Below are 20,478 nucleotides of genomic sequence, written 5' to 3' on the forward strand. Positions count from 1 at the left end.
TTTAGATGTGAATTTCAAGCTGAACATAAGAAAAGCAGAATTAGCAGAAGTCTCTCTGTCCTTCACACCTGCAAAATCTAGAAGCTCTTTGCGAAGCCTCTGAACTTCGTTTTCACACCTTTGTCATCTCTCGAAGCTTTTGCCTCTCTGATCGTTATCATTTCGCATTGCACTATTTTTGGTGGAGCCGAGGTTTCACCACCATGTTTTTCATTGTTTTGCAGACGTCTTCACCGTGTCGACCACCGTACCTGCTGTTAGAATCTGGAAAAAAGGTCTTCACCACGATGCATCCGACCACGGACAGAAACAGGAAGTGGCTGCCTGGCTTTGGAGCTATGCTATTGGTACTCTTGAGTCGAGTGACTTCAGCGCTAGAAGTGCCTCTTGATCGTAAGTACCATATTTAATCTCCAATGTAAGACCAGGTATTTTACTTCCTTCAATTAACTTTGAGCGTTGTGGAAATCACGCTGAACTTTTGTGGGGGCACAATGAATTTTAGCTTCAGTGGCTTTAGACATTACATTTTCGCATGTGTCAGCATGGTTTTGGTTGTTTTTCAGGAAAGAAATTCAATTAAACTTTGGACGTACTCTGTTTGTTTTGATATTTCAGCTACTTTTCTTGCATTTATTGCACCTGCCGCAGTCGGGCCGGCTCAATGAAATGCTTAAAAAGTACCTGAAAGCTTACAGTACCTGAACCTGCTGTTTTTTTTCCTCCTCCACAAAAACTAACACCTTCTCCTCAATGTTCTACCACTGTGGTACGGCGTGTCATGATGGACTAAAAAGCTAAAGTACTGGAAGGATGTAAGTTGGCCGTTGACGTCTAGTGTGGAGTTTTTGCTCTTTGTATGGAATGGATTATTATTATTTCGACGTGCATGCAGTTTTCTGTTGCCACATGCTTGTTTTGGAGTAAGTTGTCCATCTTCAGATTGGGGGGTTAGGTATTTTTCGTGGTTTTGTTTGCAGTGAGTGTTTCTATGTGGAATGCGATTGTTGCTCGCTCGAATATGCAAATTCCCGAGTGCCATGTTCAAATGAACCTGTGTGCGCGTGCGTGTGTGACGTTTGCTTCTATTCATGTTTCTCCAGTGCCCCAACCCCCCACTATAACGCTACAGTCCCCGAAGGATTACATCTTTGATCCGCGGGAGAACATCGTCATCCACTGTGAGGCCAAGGGGAAGCCGACTCCCAGGTGAGACGACTGCTTTGAGTCTGGTTATACGAACACGTGCAAAAGGCCCAAAAAGTACGTGGATGTCTGTCTCCGTTAACCACCACGTTAGCATAGTACATTGATTTCTTCCCCGACAGCCCCCGAAACCCGAAAAACATTTGAAGTATAAACTGAGTCAGGAGTCAAGAGCAAACATTGCCATGCTCCCTCTGTGAAATTTTCGATCTGTTTCCTGAGGGCAACGACACCCGGAGCGGTGCGGAAATATGGATCACCATAGCAACCGTTGTCATGGAGCGCAGTCGCTTGAGAGACAGCTGGCAGAGTGAATTAGCCACAGTTTGGATTTGCCACCAGTCTCTGAGTCAAACGAGTTACAATCAGACAAAGTCCTGCCATAGAATCAGTGATCCACACCAGTCTGCACAAATATAGCAGAATGCGTTTCTTTGATTTGGACCGATCGGACTGGACTGTGTCATTTCCTCTCTTATGTTTCCTTGTTGCTGCTAGTCTGGAAAATAAAGGTTTATTCAAATCGTATGTTGTTAAAAGCCCCACGATCCATGGATTGAAATATGGTATTTTGGGGTTTTAGCTCCTGCGCTGTGGAATGACCTCCCACTCATCAGTCTGCAAAATCAGTGGCAGTTTAAAAAGCAGCTACTCACCTGTATAGTTTTTTATTTGGGATTATTCTGGGTAATAATGATCTACGATAATATGATTATCATGATTGTTAGTTGTTCTGCTTGATGCTAGCTTCTCCTGGACGAGAAACGGCACACACTTCGACGTGGAGAAAGACTCCAAAGTCCTGGTCAAGCCCGGCTCAGGAACTCTCGTCATCGACATCAGCGGCGAAAAGGCGGAGGCTTACGAGGGAACATATCAGTGCACAGCCCATAATGAGCACGGCACGGCTGTATCCAACAACATCGTCATCAGACAGTCCAGTAAAACTTCATCATATTTGATCACTTTATTTCCAACTGTGTTTTTTTCTTCTATCTAACTTATTGACTGTGTGATGAATTATTCTTTACACTTCCAGAGTTTATCAGTTATTATCAGGAGGTGCTGAAAAGAATTAGACCAAAATGAAAAACGTTGTTTGTGACTCACAGGGTCCCCCCTGTGGTCGAAGGAGAGAAATGAAGCCATCACTGTGCAGATGGGGGTCTCCCTGGTGCTGCAGTGCCGGCCCCCTGCTGGGCTGCCCCCTCCTGTCATCTTCTGGATGGATAACAGTGAGTCTTCTGCACGTGTGCAAATCTGCACTCATCATGTAAAGACATAATGATTTCATAGTCACAGAGGTTTACATATGTAGAACATCTATTATATCGTGTATGACCACTTTTAAGCTTGACTTTAACTGTGTAATTTGTGTATAGATTTAATAGAAAATTGTCTAATGGACCCCAGAAACCACTTTCCGAGTCACATTTAAATCTAATAAATTGTTTATCATTTCCACTTCTAACACTCTCTCTCCCTCGTCTTTTAGATTTTCAGAGGCTGCAGCTGGACAAACGAGTGTCCCAGGCCCTGAACGGAGATTTGTACTTTTCCAACGTTCTCCAAGAAGACACCAGGAGCGACTACATCTGCTACGCCCGCTTCCCCCACACGCAGACGATCCAGCAGAAACAGCCCATCTCCGTCACCGTGCTCAACAGTAAGTCCAGACACCGAAATAAACCTCTGCCTTTTACTTCTGAAACTTTCAATTCACAGTTTGTCACTAATTCACATTTCCACGTTGAAATAGGAACTTGTTTTTATGTTTCTCATATTAAACTGTCTGAATTTCCATTGTTCTTTCTTTACTCCAGCTATCCTGAGCTCCATGAACCATTAATAGAAATGTTTGATTATTACAGAGGTTGTGTGTCAGTGTCACTATGACATTACTGCACAATAAAGTATATATACAAATGCATTTTCACAAGCTAATGCATTTGTATAACACGGGGGGGGGGTTAAGCTATTGTAAAGTAAAGCATTGCCTGTTTGTTTCCTTGGTTTGCATGTTCACGATTTTCTGTTATATTACAGTGGAAACAATGAATGAGACTGTGGCTGCTTTATACAATATCACTGAGTTCTATAGTGGTGAGTGCTGCTGAATTCCCATCAGCCCCTTCAGTGTGAACCCAGCCCTGTTTTTACCCTTTGGCATAACCGCACACTCACCTGTAACTCAGCCTCTACCCCCCCTCCTCTATGGTTATATTTTAACATATACTCGTCCTCTGTATGTTGGTTCGTTTGTTTCCTGCACCAGGTTATGTTCTCATTCTTTGTCTGTTTGCAGGATTACGTAAATACTACTGAACTGATTTTCCTTAAAACTTGGAAGGGTGGGGGGGTAGTAGCAAGGAAGAGCCCATTAACTTCTGAAACACGTTAGATTTAAGGAGCAGATCCAGCAAGATTACGCCAAAAAACTACGAAAGTGATTTCTACCAAACATCATTGAGGGAATGGGGGGGAAGGAATAATCACGATTTAGATTTCCGTGGACTGATAGATCTGTAAGAGTGTCAATTCAGCTGCCTCCATTAATTGCCTGTATCCTATTAAGCTCTGAGCTGCCTTAAAAGCTACATAACATTAAATATCAGCTGACTGCATCTCCCCTGGCATCACACACACAAACGCACGCCGATCTCATCAAGCTCGCCTTCAGTGATTATCCAAGATGGCTGCCGCGTATGTCACATTATTTTAACATCAGTTTAGCTCCACGTTCTACAGCAGCAGAGGCCCGTGACTTTCTGAGGAATGTGCGAACACTGTACGTTTGCTGCTCCAGGGCTGCTTTCCGCCGAGCGCACCCATGTTGCCATTGCAACCGCGCTCGGGGAGATTCCTCCGGCTCCTTTACTCTCGTCAGTGCTCACGCTGTATGTGATGAGGCGAAACAGAAACATGTCTTCCCGTTACATTGTGTCTAGTCATCAGTCACCCATTTTCCATCCCTTCTCTCCACTCATGACAAATCCCTTGATAAACTGTGTATCTTTGACTCCATCCCCCTGTTCTTTACCCCTGACCTGAACTCCTCTCGGGGAACTCAAACCTTCAGTCCTAATATTGCGGCCTGGTTCTGATCTGGTCCCGTGTGCTCGTGTGTTAAGACAGCCCAGAGGGGGAGCGTCGTCCGGGGTTCATGATGCCTCTGGGCCCCACCAGTACCAAGATGGTCCTGAGAGGAGAGACTCTGGAGCTGGAGTGCATCGCCGAGGGCCTGTAAGTTCTGCTGCAATTTGTCAGCTTCTCATATTCAGGGTGTTTACTTTATTTCATGTTCAACATGGATTTTATGCCTCTGTGCCGGCGACAGCCAGTAGCCAGAGGTATTATGTTTTCAGGTTTTCAGGTCCAAAACACGTTGGTCTCTTGAACCTGATTTCTCAAGTCGGCATTCAGGGAATTTCTTCAACTTTTGACAAGTTGTCCTTGGGACTCAAAGATTAACTGATTAGATTTCAGTGGTAAAATCTCACGATGACCTCGTTTGTATGTGGACTTAAACTGAACTTGTCTGCACAGGCATACAATTGTGGGACAGTAATTCTAGTTTTCAACATGTTACACATCAATGTGCTTCAGAAATATGCCAAGACCTAAATTTTACTGAAAAAAAAAAAAATGCAACTGATTTGTAACGGCTTCCATAACAGGCCCACTCCAGAGATGTCGTGGCAGAAGGACGGAGGTGAGCTGCCGGGCAGCAGGACGTCCTTTCAGAACTTCAAGAAAACACTGAAGATTTCAGACGTGAATGAAGCAGACGGAGGCGACTACCGCTGTACGGCGGCAAACAACCTGGCCACTGTATACCACATCATCAAGGTCACTGTCAAAGGTATGAAGATCGACAGTTATTTGGCCACTTTGCAACCAAATGCACGTGTTATTCCTCACTTGAAGTAAATCCCTTTATACTTAATGTTCTGACTCATCAGCATATATCATTTTTGCAGACCATATTCACAAATCATAGGGCTTAACAAGGTGCGACATCCTTTGTCCCAAACCCTCAACTAGAATTAGGAAAACTACCGAAAAGTCCCTTTTACAGGGGGGCAAAAAAAACAACAACCTAGAAACCTCAGAGAGAGCCACACGTCAAGGTTAAGATAAAAAAAAATCCTTTCAACTGAAAGTAGCTTTCACAAATAACTGTTTTTGTTTGTCCCCAGCGGCTCCTTTCTGGGTCAGCGCTCCCAGGAACCTGGTCCTCGCCCCGAATGAGACCGGCATCCTGACCTGCCGTGTCAGTGGAGAACCCAAACCCAAAATCAGCTGGTTTGTCAACGGAGTCCCCATAGAAAGTGAGTCAAACGATAAATCCTCTTTTGCTTAGTGTTCTTGAAGGTTTGAATAACGCACAAGTATTGTTATGTGCAGGTTTCTTCACATGTCTTATGCTGCTTTTGTAGAACTAGCATTGTTATAAAGCCTGCTGATAAAGGTGGGGCAATCTGCATACCTCAGCATGCAGATTACATTTAAGAGGTTGTGGTACAAGTGTGCAGGCTTTATTTTGTTGTTGCTGTTGTAGAACTTACCAGTATATGTTGGACAATGTGTTCTGTCTCGCGCTAGATGCTCCTGAGGACCACACTCGCAAGGTGGAGGACGACACCGTGATTCTCAGCAATGTGCAGTCAGGATCCAGCGCCGTCTACCAGTGTAACGCATCCAATGAGTTTGGCTACCTGATGGCCAACGCTTTTGTCAGTGTTCTCGGTGAGTTAGACGTGTAGCTGGAAATATATCACCCCCTCGTTTTCCTCCGGTAAAATGCAGCCCCTTTCCAAATGTTCCACATGTTCCTGTGGTGTTCCAGTGGGTCACTATTGTGCAGAAACACACACACACACACACACACACACACACAGCTACAAGTGTGTAAACCGCTCTCCACAAACAGCCCTAACGAGACTGATGTAAATACGAGCATCAGGGGCCAGAAACACAATACAGACATCTGCAAACAAACCATTATCATGGTCACACGCTTGCAATTCAGGGCACATTCACACATGCAGTCACAACAAACAATACAATAGTTTTGCTCTCTATAAGCCCATATTGTCTGATAGGGTTTAACAAGGCGTGACATCCAGTTTGCCCTTATCCCTCAACGAGAGCGAGGAAAAACTACCAAAAACAAACTAGTAAAAAAAACATCAGAGAGAAGCATTAGAGATAAAAACGGTGTCTAACATAAATGGAGATCTATGTTTAAATTATCTATACATAAGAAAAAACGTTATGGTACAGTTTACGAGGCATAGTGAGCGATACTTGAGACAGAAAGTGCCGATTTGAATAATATTTGTCTTCCCCCCGCAGCTGAAGCACCGAGAGTACTCACTCCCCCCAACCGAGTGTACCAGGTCATCACCAACAACCCTGCACTACTTCACTGTTCCTGCTTTGGCTCGCCAATACCAACCATCACATGGTAAGATTGACACCCGCTCGTCCGTGACACTGAAGCCATCCTCTTTCTTTGAAAAATGTGAAGTTTTAAAACCATGTTTTTACGATGCCAAAAAACGCTATCAGTAATGTTACAGCTCAACCAGCAGGTTAGCAGAGAATGTAAGAATTTACATCTCTTTACATGGTCTGTCTCGTTTTTCGTTTCCACTCAGGTTCAAAGACAGTCAGACCAGCATTAAAAATGGCGACCCGTATGTGATCCATGAGAACGGCACACTGGAGATCCACGTGGCCCAGCCGCGAGACAGCGGGAAGTACACCTGCATTGCCACCAACAACCTGGGGATCAAGGAGAACCACGTGTTCCTGGAGGTTAAAGGTCAGATAAGGACCAATCGCATCTCAGACAATGAGATAGACAGTTCAACTCTTAGCTTGGTAAAAGTTCTGATACAGCTCCTAAAGAGAAGAGATGCTTGGTCCATATAGCCCAAAGTAAGTATGTGGTCATCAAGCCGTTTTTTTCTCTTCCTCCCCCCCCCAGTGTCAACTCGTATCCTGAAGCAGCCGGAGTACAAGGTGGTGCAGAGAGGAATGAGCGCTGTGTTCGAGTGTAAAGTCAAACACGACCCCTCCCTCATTCCCACCATGACTTGGCTCAAAGACAACGGAGAACTGCCAGATGACGAGAGGTACAACACGCCTTCACATATCTTACATTCAGCCTGTGTCTTACTAGCTGCAGACTGAGTAGAAACATTTTGAACCCGCTGCCGCCGCAAAGCCAAGTCAGATTAACTAATTTAATCATCCTGCTGGTGAATTTGATAATTGGGGTAAAATAATCTCATTTGCTGTGATGCCGTTTTAGGTTTGAGGTGGACACAGACAGTCTGACCGTCAAACATGTGACTGATGAAGACGAGGGCACCTACACCTGCATCATGAACACGACCCTGGACCGGGACTCTGCCAGTGCAATGCTGACTGTCGTCGGTAGGTTCACACGATTAATATTAGATATAGATTTTGCATGTTGATCGGACACGGTGGACGTAGAAATCATACAAGTGACTTAGGATGAATCTAGTTTATCTTTTTTTACAAAGGTGAAAATGTACTTTCTTTTAACCCAAAAAAAACAAATCAGTCCTTTTCTCCGCTGTCCTGAAAACCTCTCTGCTCCTGCACTTCCTCTGAAACCCCTTCACATACTCGACTATAATGTTTTTCACTTATTTTAAACTCAGACTCCTAACTCTATGGATTTCCCTGCTTCTCTGCTGTTTGTATGAAATGTCTGTCACTAACTTCTAACCCTCTTCTTGAACTCTACTCTTGCTTCTCGCCGGGCACAGAGGCAACGCCTACTCCGGCTATTGTCCACGGTAAAAAAACTAAAACAAGTGTAGCATTAATTCATCTTTTTTTCCACCCTCGTCTTCAATCATAAATTCTGTTTGTGAAACCTGTGGCTTCCATTTCTTTTATTTCATGCCTGTTCTCTGTAGTTTGTTTAATGTAGTATGTTCATTAAATGTGTGGTTTCAGAGTGTCTGCAGGGTCATGGTGCACGCACTCACAGGTGTTTCCACTCGACCTCCCTGAATGGCGCTCAGCCTAATTGGCCGCCAGCTCACACGTGCTCCACGTCTAACCAGCCACGAGTGATGACTCCTTAGCTTCTTCTCTTAACACTCCACATACTCCCTGCTCTGTTTTCATTTAAATATTATTAAATGGACATAACTAAGACACTAAAGGAAAAAGGAAACTAGATTTACCACACTGGTTTTTTATATTTCTACATACTTTTGTTCCAGATTCATATATAAGTTCACTGTAACCTTTACCTTTGACAACTGAAACAATCACTTTATCTTTGAGTCCAAGTGACAACTGATCAAAAGTTGAAGCAATTCCCTGAAGCAGTCTTGAGGTATAACGTGCTTTTTTTTCAAGCCACCGTGACCTTTGAAATCTAATCAATGTACCAATAAGTCCAAGGGAACTGTGCCAGATGTAATGAAATTGTAACATGAGGTCACTGTGACCTTTGACTTCCAGGCAGCAAAATCGAATCAATACATAAACTAAATTTCCTGTAGTGTGATTTTGTTGGACAAGGAAAGCTTCCTGCAAAACGTGCTCGACCTTCTGTAAAAACAGATGTAACAGGCGAGAGGATTTCAGTTCTTTTTGGTCCTGACAGTCTCATCGTGTTTGCAGAAAAACCCGACGCTCCGACCAACCTGGAACTGACCGACCAGACGGACAGAAGCGTTCAGCTCAGCTGGATCCCTGGAGATGATAACAACAGCCCCACACAGAGTAGGACATATTCATGGTCACTGCAGCATTTCAAAATACATTTGCCCTCTGCCAAACTCAAAACTGGACAAATGGATGTCAATAGTAGCTGGCATGATGGCCAAATATACTCACTCTGAATTTAACCCATGGAAGTTATCAGAAATCTTTATTATTTTAACTCTTCAATCTTTCTTCATCTTCCGCAGAGTTTTTGATCCAATACGAGGATCTGCTCCATCAGCCGGGACTGTGGATCAACCTGACCGAGGTTGCGGGCACCGGCACAACAGCCCAGTTGAAGCTTTCCCCGTTCGTCTACTACTCTTTTAGGGTGCTGGCTCAGAACCTCGTGGGCTACAGCGGCCCCAGCCAGCCTTCGCGCCAATACAGGACCAACCCTGCAGGTAAGTGAATGTGACCACCCAGGCATTTCAACAAATGATCTAAAATAGTCAGATTGAGCTTCATTCTTCGGTTTTCACAGCTCCTGATGAAAATCCATCAGATGTTCGGGGAGTAGGAACAGAGTCTGACAACCTGGTCATCTCCTGGACAGTAAGTAATCTTAGATTTTTGTATTTAGCTGGAATATACTGGTAGCCACATGCCATCCACAGTCTTGTACCTCTGTGTCCTGCACTTTTATTCTGTCTGTAAGGATCATGTTTGCCCATATTGTGGTTGGGGTATTCAAATTTATATATACAATTTCTCCCTTTGCAGCCACTGACTGGGTTCCAGTCCAATGGGCCTGGTTTGGAGTACAAAGTGCTGTGGAGACAGAAGGACATGGACGGGGACTGGTCGTGGAAGAACGTGGCCAACATCTCCCGTTTTGTCGTGACGGGAATCCCAACCTTTGTGCCGTTTGAAATCAAAGTTCAAGCGATGAACGATTACGGCAGCGGACCTGAGCCCGAAGTGTTGATTGGGTACTCAGGAGAAGACTGTGAGTGGGACCATTGTTACTTTTCTGGTCTCCTTCAAAACACTTAGTAATCGTTGGTCAAAATAATTACTTGCAAAGTTCACAGAATCATGTAGCGGCTCTGTCAATATGAATTGACCTTTTGTTTTATACAGGCTGATGGAAAAATTCACATTTTCCCCTTTAAACCAACATTTGAATTAAGTCATTTTTAGTCGTCTAAACATTTGAATGAACAGCTTTTTCATCTAATCACTTCACAAACATTGTACGATTTTGTCATTCATTTTTCTTTGAAAGACAAATGTAGTATTGCCATTACTATCTCAAACTTTTTCTGTTTCTTTCGTTTTGCAGTGCCGCTGTCTGCTCCTGAGAGCGTGCAGGTCATGGTTCATAACAGCACGCTAGCAGAAGTGCATTGGGAGCCTGTGTCTTTCCCTTCAGTAAGAGGGAAACTACGGGGATACAAGGTATTGTTTGATTGAAGTTTGTCTGTTGTTGCCACCACACAGTAAAATGCATAAACATCTGAACTAAACATTCTCCCCTCCCAGCACATGTTTCCCCAATCAGTGTCTTTTACAGAATGAGTGCCAGCACTGCCGTTATATACCACCCACAAAATGGCTGCCACTTTATGTAATTATCCAATCAGGAGTAGACAATGGAGGCCAGCTTCCTGGGAATATCAAAATAAAAGTTCAAGGCATAAGGGGACAACACAAACTCTAACTACAACCAACAATTTACAGCCTAACAATGTGAGGAAATTAAAACAACATAAGAAAAGTCTAATTCAGCAGACTGGAGGAGTGAATGCATATATTTCAGTAAAAAGCAAGGCATAAAAACAAAGAATGCTTTACTTTGCCATGTCTGTCTTGTAAGTAGAGCTTCCTGAGGGGTTGGCCACATATGTGTCGACTCCTCATTGGCTAATTGATAAAGAGGGCGCCATTTTGCAGGTGAGTATAAATAGGCGGTGTTGGCACTCACCCTGTAAAATCTGTGCTGAGGGAAGCATGTTGGAAATTGGGGAAAGTTTTCAGTTCTTTGTTGGTGCTTTTGAGTGGGGGTAATTAGATGCATGACCAGTTGTGTGTGTGTGTCTTTGTGTGCAGAGGGGTGTATCATCAAGCAAGATTAAGTTAAACCAGGTTTCATCCAATATATCGGTTTTATTTTCACGGAGTTTTGTGCATGAACTGTTTTTAAATAAATGTGACCTAAGTTTCCAGTCAAAATATTATCTCTCCTGAAGCCTGGTCCCTGACAAGACTTACACCAGCAACTGAAGAAAGAAGACAATGAGTCGTGATAAGAATAATACTAGGAAATTCAGAGGGAAATTGTTTATTATTAAGTATATAACCCAAAGTTTTAGCCTCATTGTGGAAACAATTTTATTTTATTATACTATCTCAGTGTAAAGTGATTTGCGCTTGTTCATATCTGTATTTTGAAGATGAGATAAGATTACACTCAGCCAAACTGTCATATACGTTCTATGTTTACTGTCATATCAGCGTGAAATTATCAGGCTCACTCAATTCCGGCTTTTAAACACCCGTATGATGAGCCCTCTGCATCTGTGTGTTACTATGTCTGTGAGATGAGAGAAAACATGTCAGCGTGTCAACACCACCCTGTGTCCGCTCCAGGTGTACTATCATCGTGAGCGCGGCTTGCATGAGACAGAGAAGATGACGGATGAGGAGGAGCAGGCTTTGACGTTCAGCGGGAACCGTAGCGAGGGGCGTCTGCCGGGCCTGCAGCCTTACAGCCTCTACATACTCTTCATCAGGGTCGTTAATAGCAAAGGAGAGGGGCCTCAGAGTCCAAGCAAGACGTTTGAGACACCCGAGGGAGGTGTGTATGTCTGGAGTTGACTGACATGGTTGGTGGATTGATGGTTTTCTTGTCTTCCCTGTTTGGGGAAAGTTTCCGGAAATATGAGAGAAAGCAGAATTTGTTTTAATACAATGTGATATAGAAACTACCAGATATTTTGCTTGGGGAGCTGGCAATAAAGGTTCTGGAAAATGTCCAGAACTTTTGTGTTCTTTCAAGCAGCCCCTCTGGAAGATTTCAGGAAAATGTCTGAACTTCAGTGCATATGTGAAAGCAGCTTTAAAGATTTCTTATGAAGGGCCATTTTGGAAACAGACCCTGACTTGGCTCTGGTTTTTGTTTTCAGTCCCAGATCCTCCTTCTTTTCTGAGAATCCTGAACCACAGTCTGGACTCTCTCACCCTGGAGTGGGGCCCACCAATGAACAATAACGGACGCCTCGCTGGATTTACACTGAAGTACCAACCAGGTAGTTTAACCAACTGCAGGCGCACAACCTGTACACTGCAACAGTATTATGCACAGCTTGCTGAAAAGAAAATGAAATATTGTGCATTCCTAACTCCGTCTGTGCAGTCAACACCACCAATGAACTGGGACCAGTCAAGATCATGACGTTCCTGGCCAACGAGACCACGATCACCCTGAGCAGCCTGAACTCCAGCATGCTCTACAAGTTTTACTTAAGTGCAAAGACAATCAAAGGCTCTAGCCACTTCATCACAAAAGAAGCCTTCACAGTCATGGACACAGGTGAGTCTTGTGTACATAAACATACAGTTAAAGCATTAAGCTTCATGCGCAGCAAACCACAAGCACAATGTACCATAATCAAATGGTGGCAACGCTGGCTGTTAGCTCTGAGCTATCAAATGTTGTTTCACCTTGAAACATGGTCAGAGGTCTGGGTTTCTAAACCTGGACCATAGCAGTATGACATTATTCTGCTCATAACTGAATTTGAGATTCCCACCCTTACCGCCATGAGGAAAATGGCAGCCGTGTGAATATAGGACAATAGGAAGAAAAGGTCAAAGTCACATATCAGCAACCAAAACACAGAGTGCAGTGGTGAGAATGACAGTGCCCTAACCGATATGAAGGACTCACTGAATCTCTATCTCTTTCTCTTTTCTCTGAAGCTCATACTCAGCCCCCTGTAGAATCGGGCAAAGGTAACCCAGGTTTGCCACTGGAAGACCCTGCATGCTAATTATATATTTACATCATATATAATTAGCCTAGCATGGATATTAGCATTTATCCTACTTTTTCCTGCATGTTACGGGTTAGCATGTTTGCACACTCCCGACGAGTAGACTTCCATGGCATTTGCAAGCAGCTAAGCTTGTGTCCTATTCAGATGGAATAGGCTGTAGCATAGGCTAAAACTTAGGATGCTTGTGCATTAGAATTAGCTGATTTGTTTTTATTAGACCCCTACCTCGATGCTTGTGAATGCGTTTATGTGGAACTAACACATTTTATTTACCCCCTGATGCTATAAACTGAAGAACTGTGCATATAAGTTAAAGTAGAGTTTGGTTTGAACCAAATAATAAGCATGCTGCAGTGATGTGATGTATTTTTTTGGGGCCCAGCTCCTATTGTGCTTGAAACTCCAGCATGTCGGCAGCACATGTCTATGTCAACAACAGCTCTTCTGCTCTTGACTTTGTGTTGGCTAATGTTGGTGTGTACGTATCCTGTCTCACTCTTTTCCGTGTTCTTTTCAGGCCCCACAGAGCCCCCCCACCCAACTATCCCCATCACTCAGTCTCTGCCTCCCCCGTTTCACAAGGGTACAAGCAACTACTGCGCCTCCTTAGATATCAGCCTTTCGAGCTAAGTGCTGCAAAAATGATCCACCTCAGCAAATAAGAAAGAGAAACAGAAACAAATTGTGTCTCTCTGGAACTGTCTTTAATAACAGTAATATTGAAGTGTTTGCCGAGATGGACAATTTTGTTGCAACTATACTTTTTTACTTACCTGTTGTACGTTATGGCGAAATCTCAGGGCATTTTCACACCTGAAAATCCGGACCAAGGTTCATGTCTGAATTACATTTTTTACATCTGATCTGGTTAGTTTTGGTTTGACGTAATTTAGGGACTTTTGTCTGACATTTGTACATCTTGTCATCACCTACGTGGGCTGCGTCTACCTTACCTTGACATTGATTAGATAGATGAGCGTGAATGAGACCACCTCTTTTGGTCGGACTAAAGTTTGGTCCGTTGGTAGGTGTGTGAAAGCGCCCTAAGACCATAATGGTTATGTGTAACAAACTATACTTTTTCTCGTTCTATCATTGATAAAACAAACTTTAAGGTCATTTGATAGTTCTTGACTTAAATTTGGCTGCTACACTATGAATTTGTGGTTTAATGGGAAAGACTGGTTTCCAGGCATTATTGTTTGAAGTCTATTTTAAACAAAACACTGAAAAAAAAATTTGATTTCTAATTTGACATATTTTGTCTCTCTAGCAATGTTTGAAAGGTTATATTCCACATTAGTATTTTGAAAAACCAAATAACTTAATAAAATGGTACAATTTGCATTTTGAACAAATGCATTTTCTTTCTCTCTTGTGTGCTCAGCGCCTCCTGTAGGCCCTGCGTTTGGCAATGTTAACACGTCTGTATCGGAGGATGGGGCGGCGATCAGTTGGGAATACTTTGGACACCATAAGAATGTATTTGTGGAATATATGGTAGAAAACAGTAAGGCTTCACTTTGTATTTACAGTCTCCACACTTGAGCCTTAATCGAAGTGATTAGAAGAGCGCGTTACCTCCGCCAAGGTCCAACATTCGCCATTTAAATTCACAGCATTGGCCAAATAATACACACTCATAAATTACATCAAGATGCATGAATTATTCCCTTTGAAATTGGTGAAGATGTCAAAAAGACAAGAAGGTGATGAATAAAAAATTCCTGGATCTGAGCAAAAATGTAACATGTTCTTTCTTGGCTGATGTCCCATCCTTCCAGCAAGTTTTTGTGCAATTCTGCTGACAATCTCTTTATGATAAAGAAAGTGATAAAAAAAATCCTGAATCAGCTTCTTTGTTTGGATCCAGCCTATAATAACATTTCCTTCTTGACCCATATTCTATTCTTAAAGTTTTGTGGCAATCTGTTAAGTAGTTTTTGCATAATCTTGCTGAAAATCAAACAAACAGACGGGGGCGAAATTGTACCTCCTTGGCGGAGGTAACAATGATTTATCCTTCAAAATTACCAGTTAGAATATTGTAATTCAAATAAAATGTTCTTTTTTCCCTGAATTTCAATCTTCCCCAACCGACACTCCACTTCTAGGTAAAGACGACTGGGAAAAGGAGTTGGTAAACAGTTCACACTCTCATATGATAAAAGGTTTAAAGCCCGGGACATCCTATAGGGTGCGTGTGGTCGCTAGAGACCCGGCTGACCCGACGGTCCACAGCACAGACGAAGTGTTGGTTACGGTTCCAGGTGAGGTGGCATGCCTCAGGATGGATCGTCCTTGTGCTTAATTATTATTTTTATTTTTTTTGCCTGACTGTCATCACAATAATAAATTACAGCGTGAAAGTTGGCATCAAGTTGTGATGCATGTCGCTTAAAGTCATCGCTAAAAAGTCCATTCATTTTTACTGTCGTGCCTTTTTCTTTTTCTCTTTTTTGCCATGTTTTTGGTGCCTGATCGATCATTGCAGATTAACCCATTTTTAAAATTCCATTTCAGTGTTTACAGCCTCTGTTAATCTCAGCATGAAGAAAAACAGACTCCACCACTTAACCAGCCTGGATTTCAGTTTGACCAGGCAGTTGCACTCACCCTGTTCGTCTCTCTCTTTCTGTGCCCGTGCAGCCGTGCCCAGCCGACAGGTCGACATCGCCACCCAGGGCTGGTTTATTGGACTCATGTGTGCCATCGCCCTCCTCATCTTGGTCCTCCTCATTGTGTGCTTCATCAAGAGGAACAAAGGTGGCAAATATCCAGGTAATGCACATATTGGTATGAACTGTAATTTCAAGCCTTTTTTGACCCGGATGTGTGAGAAGAAAAAGAAAATAAACTGTTATTTACAGTGAAAGAGAAAGAAGACGCTCACCAAGACCCTGAGATACAACCTATGAAGGAGGACGATGGGACATTTGGAGAATACAGGTGAGAGAGAAAACCATAGCGTTCTTCCAGCGTAGAAGTCCCAACAAAAGGCTTAAAGCATAGAGTTCAATCAGGAAGGACTTGACAGAAAGTGATGATGTCGCTTGCGATGTCCACATGGTTGAAACACCCTGATATGCAGCTGTTACAACTATGGCAGCTGAGAAGGCTTTTCCTGGTGTATTTGTGGAAGAAATCTCGGAGGTAGATGACATGGCTTAAATACGTGCGGAACACTTAAAAATGTGCTTAATGTAGGTCTGTCATGGCAAAGAAATAAGTTCATTTAATTAAATAACCTAATTGTAAAATACGTGAACATGTCTTCTTACATCTTCAATTGATGCAGCAGCAACTGCCAACTTTCAAATCCATAGTGTACACTGCCTTTTTGATACAGTGAGGTTTATATACACGTCGCTGCTGATTGGGAAACACCTTTGCAACATCCACCAAATAAGAGAAAACCGTAGCAAAACATTGCAAAACACTTTGAGCTTAACCCCAGATTTATAGTTTGACGGCAAAAGCTGATTGGTTGACTGTAACATCCAGCTAGTCTGAAGAATCAATGGGTCATAGAGAGTCCTCCTGATTGAACTTGCGCCAAGCTTCATTCCTGAGTAAGATTAATTGTCCTTTTTCTTCATTCATTGTGTCCTGACGTGACCGTTTGTATGTAGAACAATTGACCAGGCCGCAGAGACACAATCCCCAACAGACTCCATTACCATAGAGGCAAGGCCAAATCCACACCATTCTGTGCTGATCCTTAATAATCACCAACTCACATTGTAAACAAGCCGATCTAATCAACAATAACATGTCAAATACAACAAGTAATCGCATCTCTTTCACTCTATCCTAACTTAAAACAGGTGGAAGGAAACTTTCATTAAGTTTTTCGTATTTCATCACATTTGAATAGTTAAATTGCTGTCGTGTATTTTTATTTTTATATATTTTTGGAGCTATTAATATTAGAGCCCGGCCAAGCCCCTCTGCCAAGGCCCAACACTTTATTTGGATCTGTGCCAAATTGCACACATTCATAAGTCAGCTACACATGGCAGATTTATTTCATCAAGATCCATGAATTATTCTCTGAGAAATCAAAAAAAGGTTATCAGCCAAGTACTTTTTGCATAATCTTGCTCACAAACCAACATTAAACGTACGGGGTGAAAACCTAATGTCCTTGGCAGAGGTAACAATTAAGAAAACATGAACATTTATGTTTCCATTTTCAAAAATGTAAATAAAAGTGTGCTTATTTTCCTAATTCAAGTTCTGTATATGTATCTTATTTGTATATAGTGGTCAATGGTGTTTGATGATATCCTTACGAATCCAATTATCCAATTCTTATATATATTGGCAATATATCGTTATTTATATTTTTTTACTCTGCTAATATCTGTATTGGCGTCAGCACCCAAAAATCTATATTGGTCGGGCTCTCATTAATATGAATGTCATTGTGCTATTAATGTCTCTGTATGCATGCTATCCGTATAGAATTGTGCACTCATTGTCTGTGTCTATGAAAAGCTTTTTGGCTCATGAATTGCTTTTCATGTGTCCCTCCATTTTTATCCTTTGTGTTTTTTGGGGTTTAGGTCAATGGAGAGGTAAGACGAGATGCGGTAAAACAAGCATGCAATTCACGTAACCTTCTAAAACGAGAGATACGAATGTAACTATGGTTCTATGAATGCTGGATGACTGCCAGGCAGCGGTGCTTTTGCACTGGATATCTCCGTCTCGCATTTGTGTGGGCCGCACATCTGTTTTGACAGAGGTTTGCCTGTCTTACAGGCCTTATAGCAAACACAGCAGCACTGTCGCTCCCTCCGGCACCTTGGATAAACCTGGCGTACCGAATGCTGTCAGATAGGATTATATACTGGGGCGTGCGGCCAACGTGGCCACAGGTGACTTTGTTGGTATAACTACTCGACCTGCACGTTTGCGAGATGGAGATATCTAGTGCGAAAGCACCGCTGTCTTGCGCTCAGGAAGAACAAAAGTAGAACATCTTTTTGTGCCTATAAAGCAAGGAGTGTGCACATTAACATACCTGGTTTACTGTGTCATCATGTTATCGTCATTAAAACAAGTAAATTACATTTAACTATAATCGCCCCCCCCCCCGGCTTCCTTCATTTAATCTCTTGAATCATTTCATCACCGTTTATTTTAAATGCAAAGAGTTGAACTGTGCTGTATGATCCTGACTGTAGAGCTTGCATACTGGAGTACTGAGTAGATGTGTAAAACAGGATTGAAATGGTTCCAGTTGCATTTTTGATGACTGCATGTAAACTTAAAGCACTGTAGTACTGCAAAGGACTGAGCGGTACACGTTTGCAAAATCTCTTTAGCAGTGGTCACTAACCCTGAATCTCTCAACCTCAGCACCCGGGCTTCCACAACTACAGCACTAACACTGTAGTCATACACACAGGCTGTGTAGCTGAGCTGCTCCACTGTACACTACCGTGAAGTATAATCTGCCAGGCTAATCTTTGTCATTGTGCCTCATGAGAAACCTTCCATTAGCAGAGGGAACATTGAGTGCTTGTGTATATTTTTGTTCATTTGCTTTGCACCTGAGCAAAACTAAACTGTCCGCAGAAGACGTCGTAAAACATACTGCTAGCTCTTCGCTTTGGACAGTATGTGTGACAGCGTACAGTTGTGCAGTGGAAAGCCAAATTGCTAATGCTTAAATGAGGCCATGTCTACAGTACTGCAGATATTTTACTCTCTGTCTACATGAGAACACAAAAATGATTTAATAACGCTCAAACAAGCATGCCAGGCCAGTAGATGGCGATAAAGTCTACATCGACGATCCGTCGAAAATGCAGAGGAACAAGTTTGTAATTCAAAATATCTGCATTAGCTCGGACAGGGTGTAAGAGGTTTCTGACCACTGCAGAACAAACACCATAAATAATTTTCTCAACAACCTTCACTCCAACCTTTTCTCCTACCCCTTTTCTAGTGACACAGAGGACCACAAGCCGCTGAAGGGCAGCCGGACGCCGTCCAACGGGACGGTGCGCCGTGACGAGAGCGACGACAGCCTGGTGGACTACGGGGAGGGCGGGGACGGACAGTTCAACGAGGACGGCTCCTTCATCGGCCAATACAGCGGCAAGAAAGAGAAAGACACGCACGAAGGCAACGAGAGCTCAGAGGCACCTTCGCCCGTCAACGCCATGAACTCGTTTGTCTAAGGGAGGGGCCCCCTCCTGATTGCGACAGTTGCTGCTCCTTGTCACCCTGGCAAATGTAACCATTCCTGTGGTGACAGTTGCTAAGGTGACGGTCGTGGTGGAATTATTACAATGCTGACCCACCCTCATCTCCACACCTGCCAATCCCTGTCACACTGTGACATCCTCCGATCAACACACACTCAGCAGAGACCAACACCACATCCCCCATGACCACTGGAGGACGGCATGAAGCGAGGGATGTGAGGAAAACAAGAAGAGGAGGAGAGAGGAAGCAATATGGAAAAGCAGAAGGAATGTACAAGAAAGAGAATTACCACTCAGACTGAGCAGGAGTGTGGCCAAGTGTGTCTGTGTGTGGTAGTGCCATTTAATCTCCTTTCCAAACACACTTAACTTGATAAATCCAAATATATATTTAATCAAATTTGCCACAGACAGGAAAATATGCATCGACTCACATTCACAAACATCTGCATGGCAGCATTTTAACCTCGTCCTGTCACTTGATGCACTTGTTGACTGTGTATAACGATAAACGGCATGACTGCTCCCCTAAAGTGAGACCAAAGTGTCTCGATCGCCATCTGGTGGCCGGCTGCAGAATATGTCATAAACCCCGCCTCCTCCACGTTAGTGGATGGGACATGAGCAAAACAAAAAATTTGAAGTACACGTCAAATAATTTTTTTTCAAAGATGGATCTCTCATTTTAGGTAGTTCTTATCACACTGATGTTTGTCCAAGCTTTCGTTTTCACAAGTTATTTTATGCTATAAAAGACTGACTCGCAACAGGTCGAGCGCATGGATCAGTGGGACCTTGCGACCCAAGGTCCATTCCGTAATCCTAAATCGGGATATCCAGGTTTCATTTCTGGATTATGGGAGGAGGCGGGGATGAGTAAAATACAGTTGATGGTGCAAACCTACTAGTGACAGGATTTTCTTTTTCAGTCAAAGTGTTAATGGCATCTGATATACAGAGAATTACTGGCAGCGGTGTCTTTGTGGACACTACATCTCGCAGTAGAAGCTAGAATGTCTTTTTGAGACAGATGAACTGTTTGTACATATGTAATTGAATAAGAAAAAAAGGTATATTTCCAGGTCAGGGATGTCCATTTGCAGTCATTGGAAAGCTGTTTAGAAACACTTTGAACTCAGAGTCGGGTCACTCCTCACACCAGCCAGCCACAACTCTCACACTGATTTGACCTTTTTATCCTCGTGATTTCTCAAGATTGCTCTTTTTGCTTTTCTTCTCACCAAACCTACGTTTCTTGTTAGCCAGCTCTAATGGAACAACAACGC

At 43.0% G+C, this 20,478-nt stretch overlaps 1 protein-coding gene across 17 annotated transcripts in view; it reads left to right on the top strand.

The window, feature by feature from the left end:
- The window catches only part of nrcama (neuronal cell adhesion molecule a), a 51,241-nt gene extending 31,437 nt beyond the window's left edge, over positions 1-19,804 (top strand). Inside the window, exons 3-33 of one of the 17 annotated variants that reach the window (XM_034577637.1) lie at positions 225-393; positions 798-815; positions 1,104-1,209; positions 1,954-2,147; positions 2,319-2,441; positions 2,702-2,872; positions 4,338-4,449; positions 4,884-5,068; positions 5,406-5,537; positions 5,812-5,955; positions 6,565-6,676; positions 6,870-7,036; positions 7,202-7,349; positions 7,529-7,653; positions 8,016-8,045; positions 8,887-8,988; positions 9,177-9,374; positions 9,455-9,525; positions 9,694-9,919; positions 10,256-10,371; positions 11,563-11,770; positions 12,099-12,221; positions 12,329-12,505; positions 12,895-12,927; positions 13,489-13,554; positions 14,359-14,481; positions 15,086-15,241; positions 15,621-15,752; positions 15,842-15,920; positions 17,540-17,551; positions 18,931-19,804. In XM_034577637.1, the coding sequence (XP_034433528.1) occupies positions 288-393; positions 798-815; positions 1,104-1,209; positions 1,954-2,147; positions 2,319-2,441; positions 2,702-2,872; positions 4,338-4,449; positions 4,884-5,068; positions 5,406-5,537; positions 5,812-5,955; positions 6,565-6,676; positions 6,870-7,036; positions 7,202-7,349; positions 7,529-7,653; positions 8,016-8,045; positions 8,887-8,988; positions 9,177-9,374; positions 9,455-9,525; positions 9,694-9,919; positions 10,256-10,371; positions 11,563-11,770; positions 12,099-12,221; positions 12,329-12,505; positions 12,895-12,927; positions 13,489-13,554; positions 14,359-14,481; positions 15,086-15,241; positions 15,621-15,752; positions 15,842-15,920; positions 17,540-17,551; positions 18,931-19,165 (3,930 nt within the window). In that variant the 5' untranslated portion in view covers positions 225-287 and the 3' untranslated portion in view covers positions 19,166-19,804. The remainder of the gene's footprint in view (positions 1-224; positions 394-797; positions 816-1,103; positions 1,210-1,953; positions 2,148-2,318; positions 2,442-2,701; positions 2,873-4,337; positions 4,450-4,883; positions 5,069-5,405; positions 5,538-5,811; positions 5,956-6,564; positions 6,677-6,869; positions 7,037-7,201; positions 7,350-7,528; positions 7,654-8,015; positions 8,046-8,886; positions 8,989-9,176; positions 9,375-9,454; positions 9,526-9,693; positions 9,920-10,255; positions 10,372-11,562; positions 11,771-12,098; positions 12,222-12,328; positions 12,506-12,894; positions 12,928-13,488; positions 13,555-14,358; positions 14,482-15,085; positions 15,242-15,620; positions 15,753-15,841; positions 15,921-17,539; positions 17,552-18,930) is intronic. The other 16 variants (XM_034577641.1, XM_034577640.1, XM_034577639.1 and 13 more) reach the window with 16 other exon arrangements.
- The last annotated feature ends 674 nt before the right edge of the window (positions 19,805-20,478 follow it).

The sequence above is a fragment of the Hippoglossus hippoglossus genome, chromosome 23 (genome assembly GCF_009819705.1).
Source record: "Hippoglossus hippoglossus isolate fHipHip1 chromosome 23, fHipHip1.pri, whole genome shotgun sequence".
In the NCBI taxonomy this organism is placed as follows: Eukaryota; Metazoa; Chordata; class Actinopteri; order Pleuronectiformes; family Pleuronectidae; genus Hippoglossus; species Hippoglossus hippoglossus.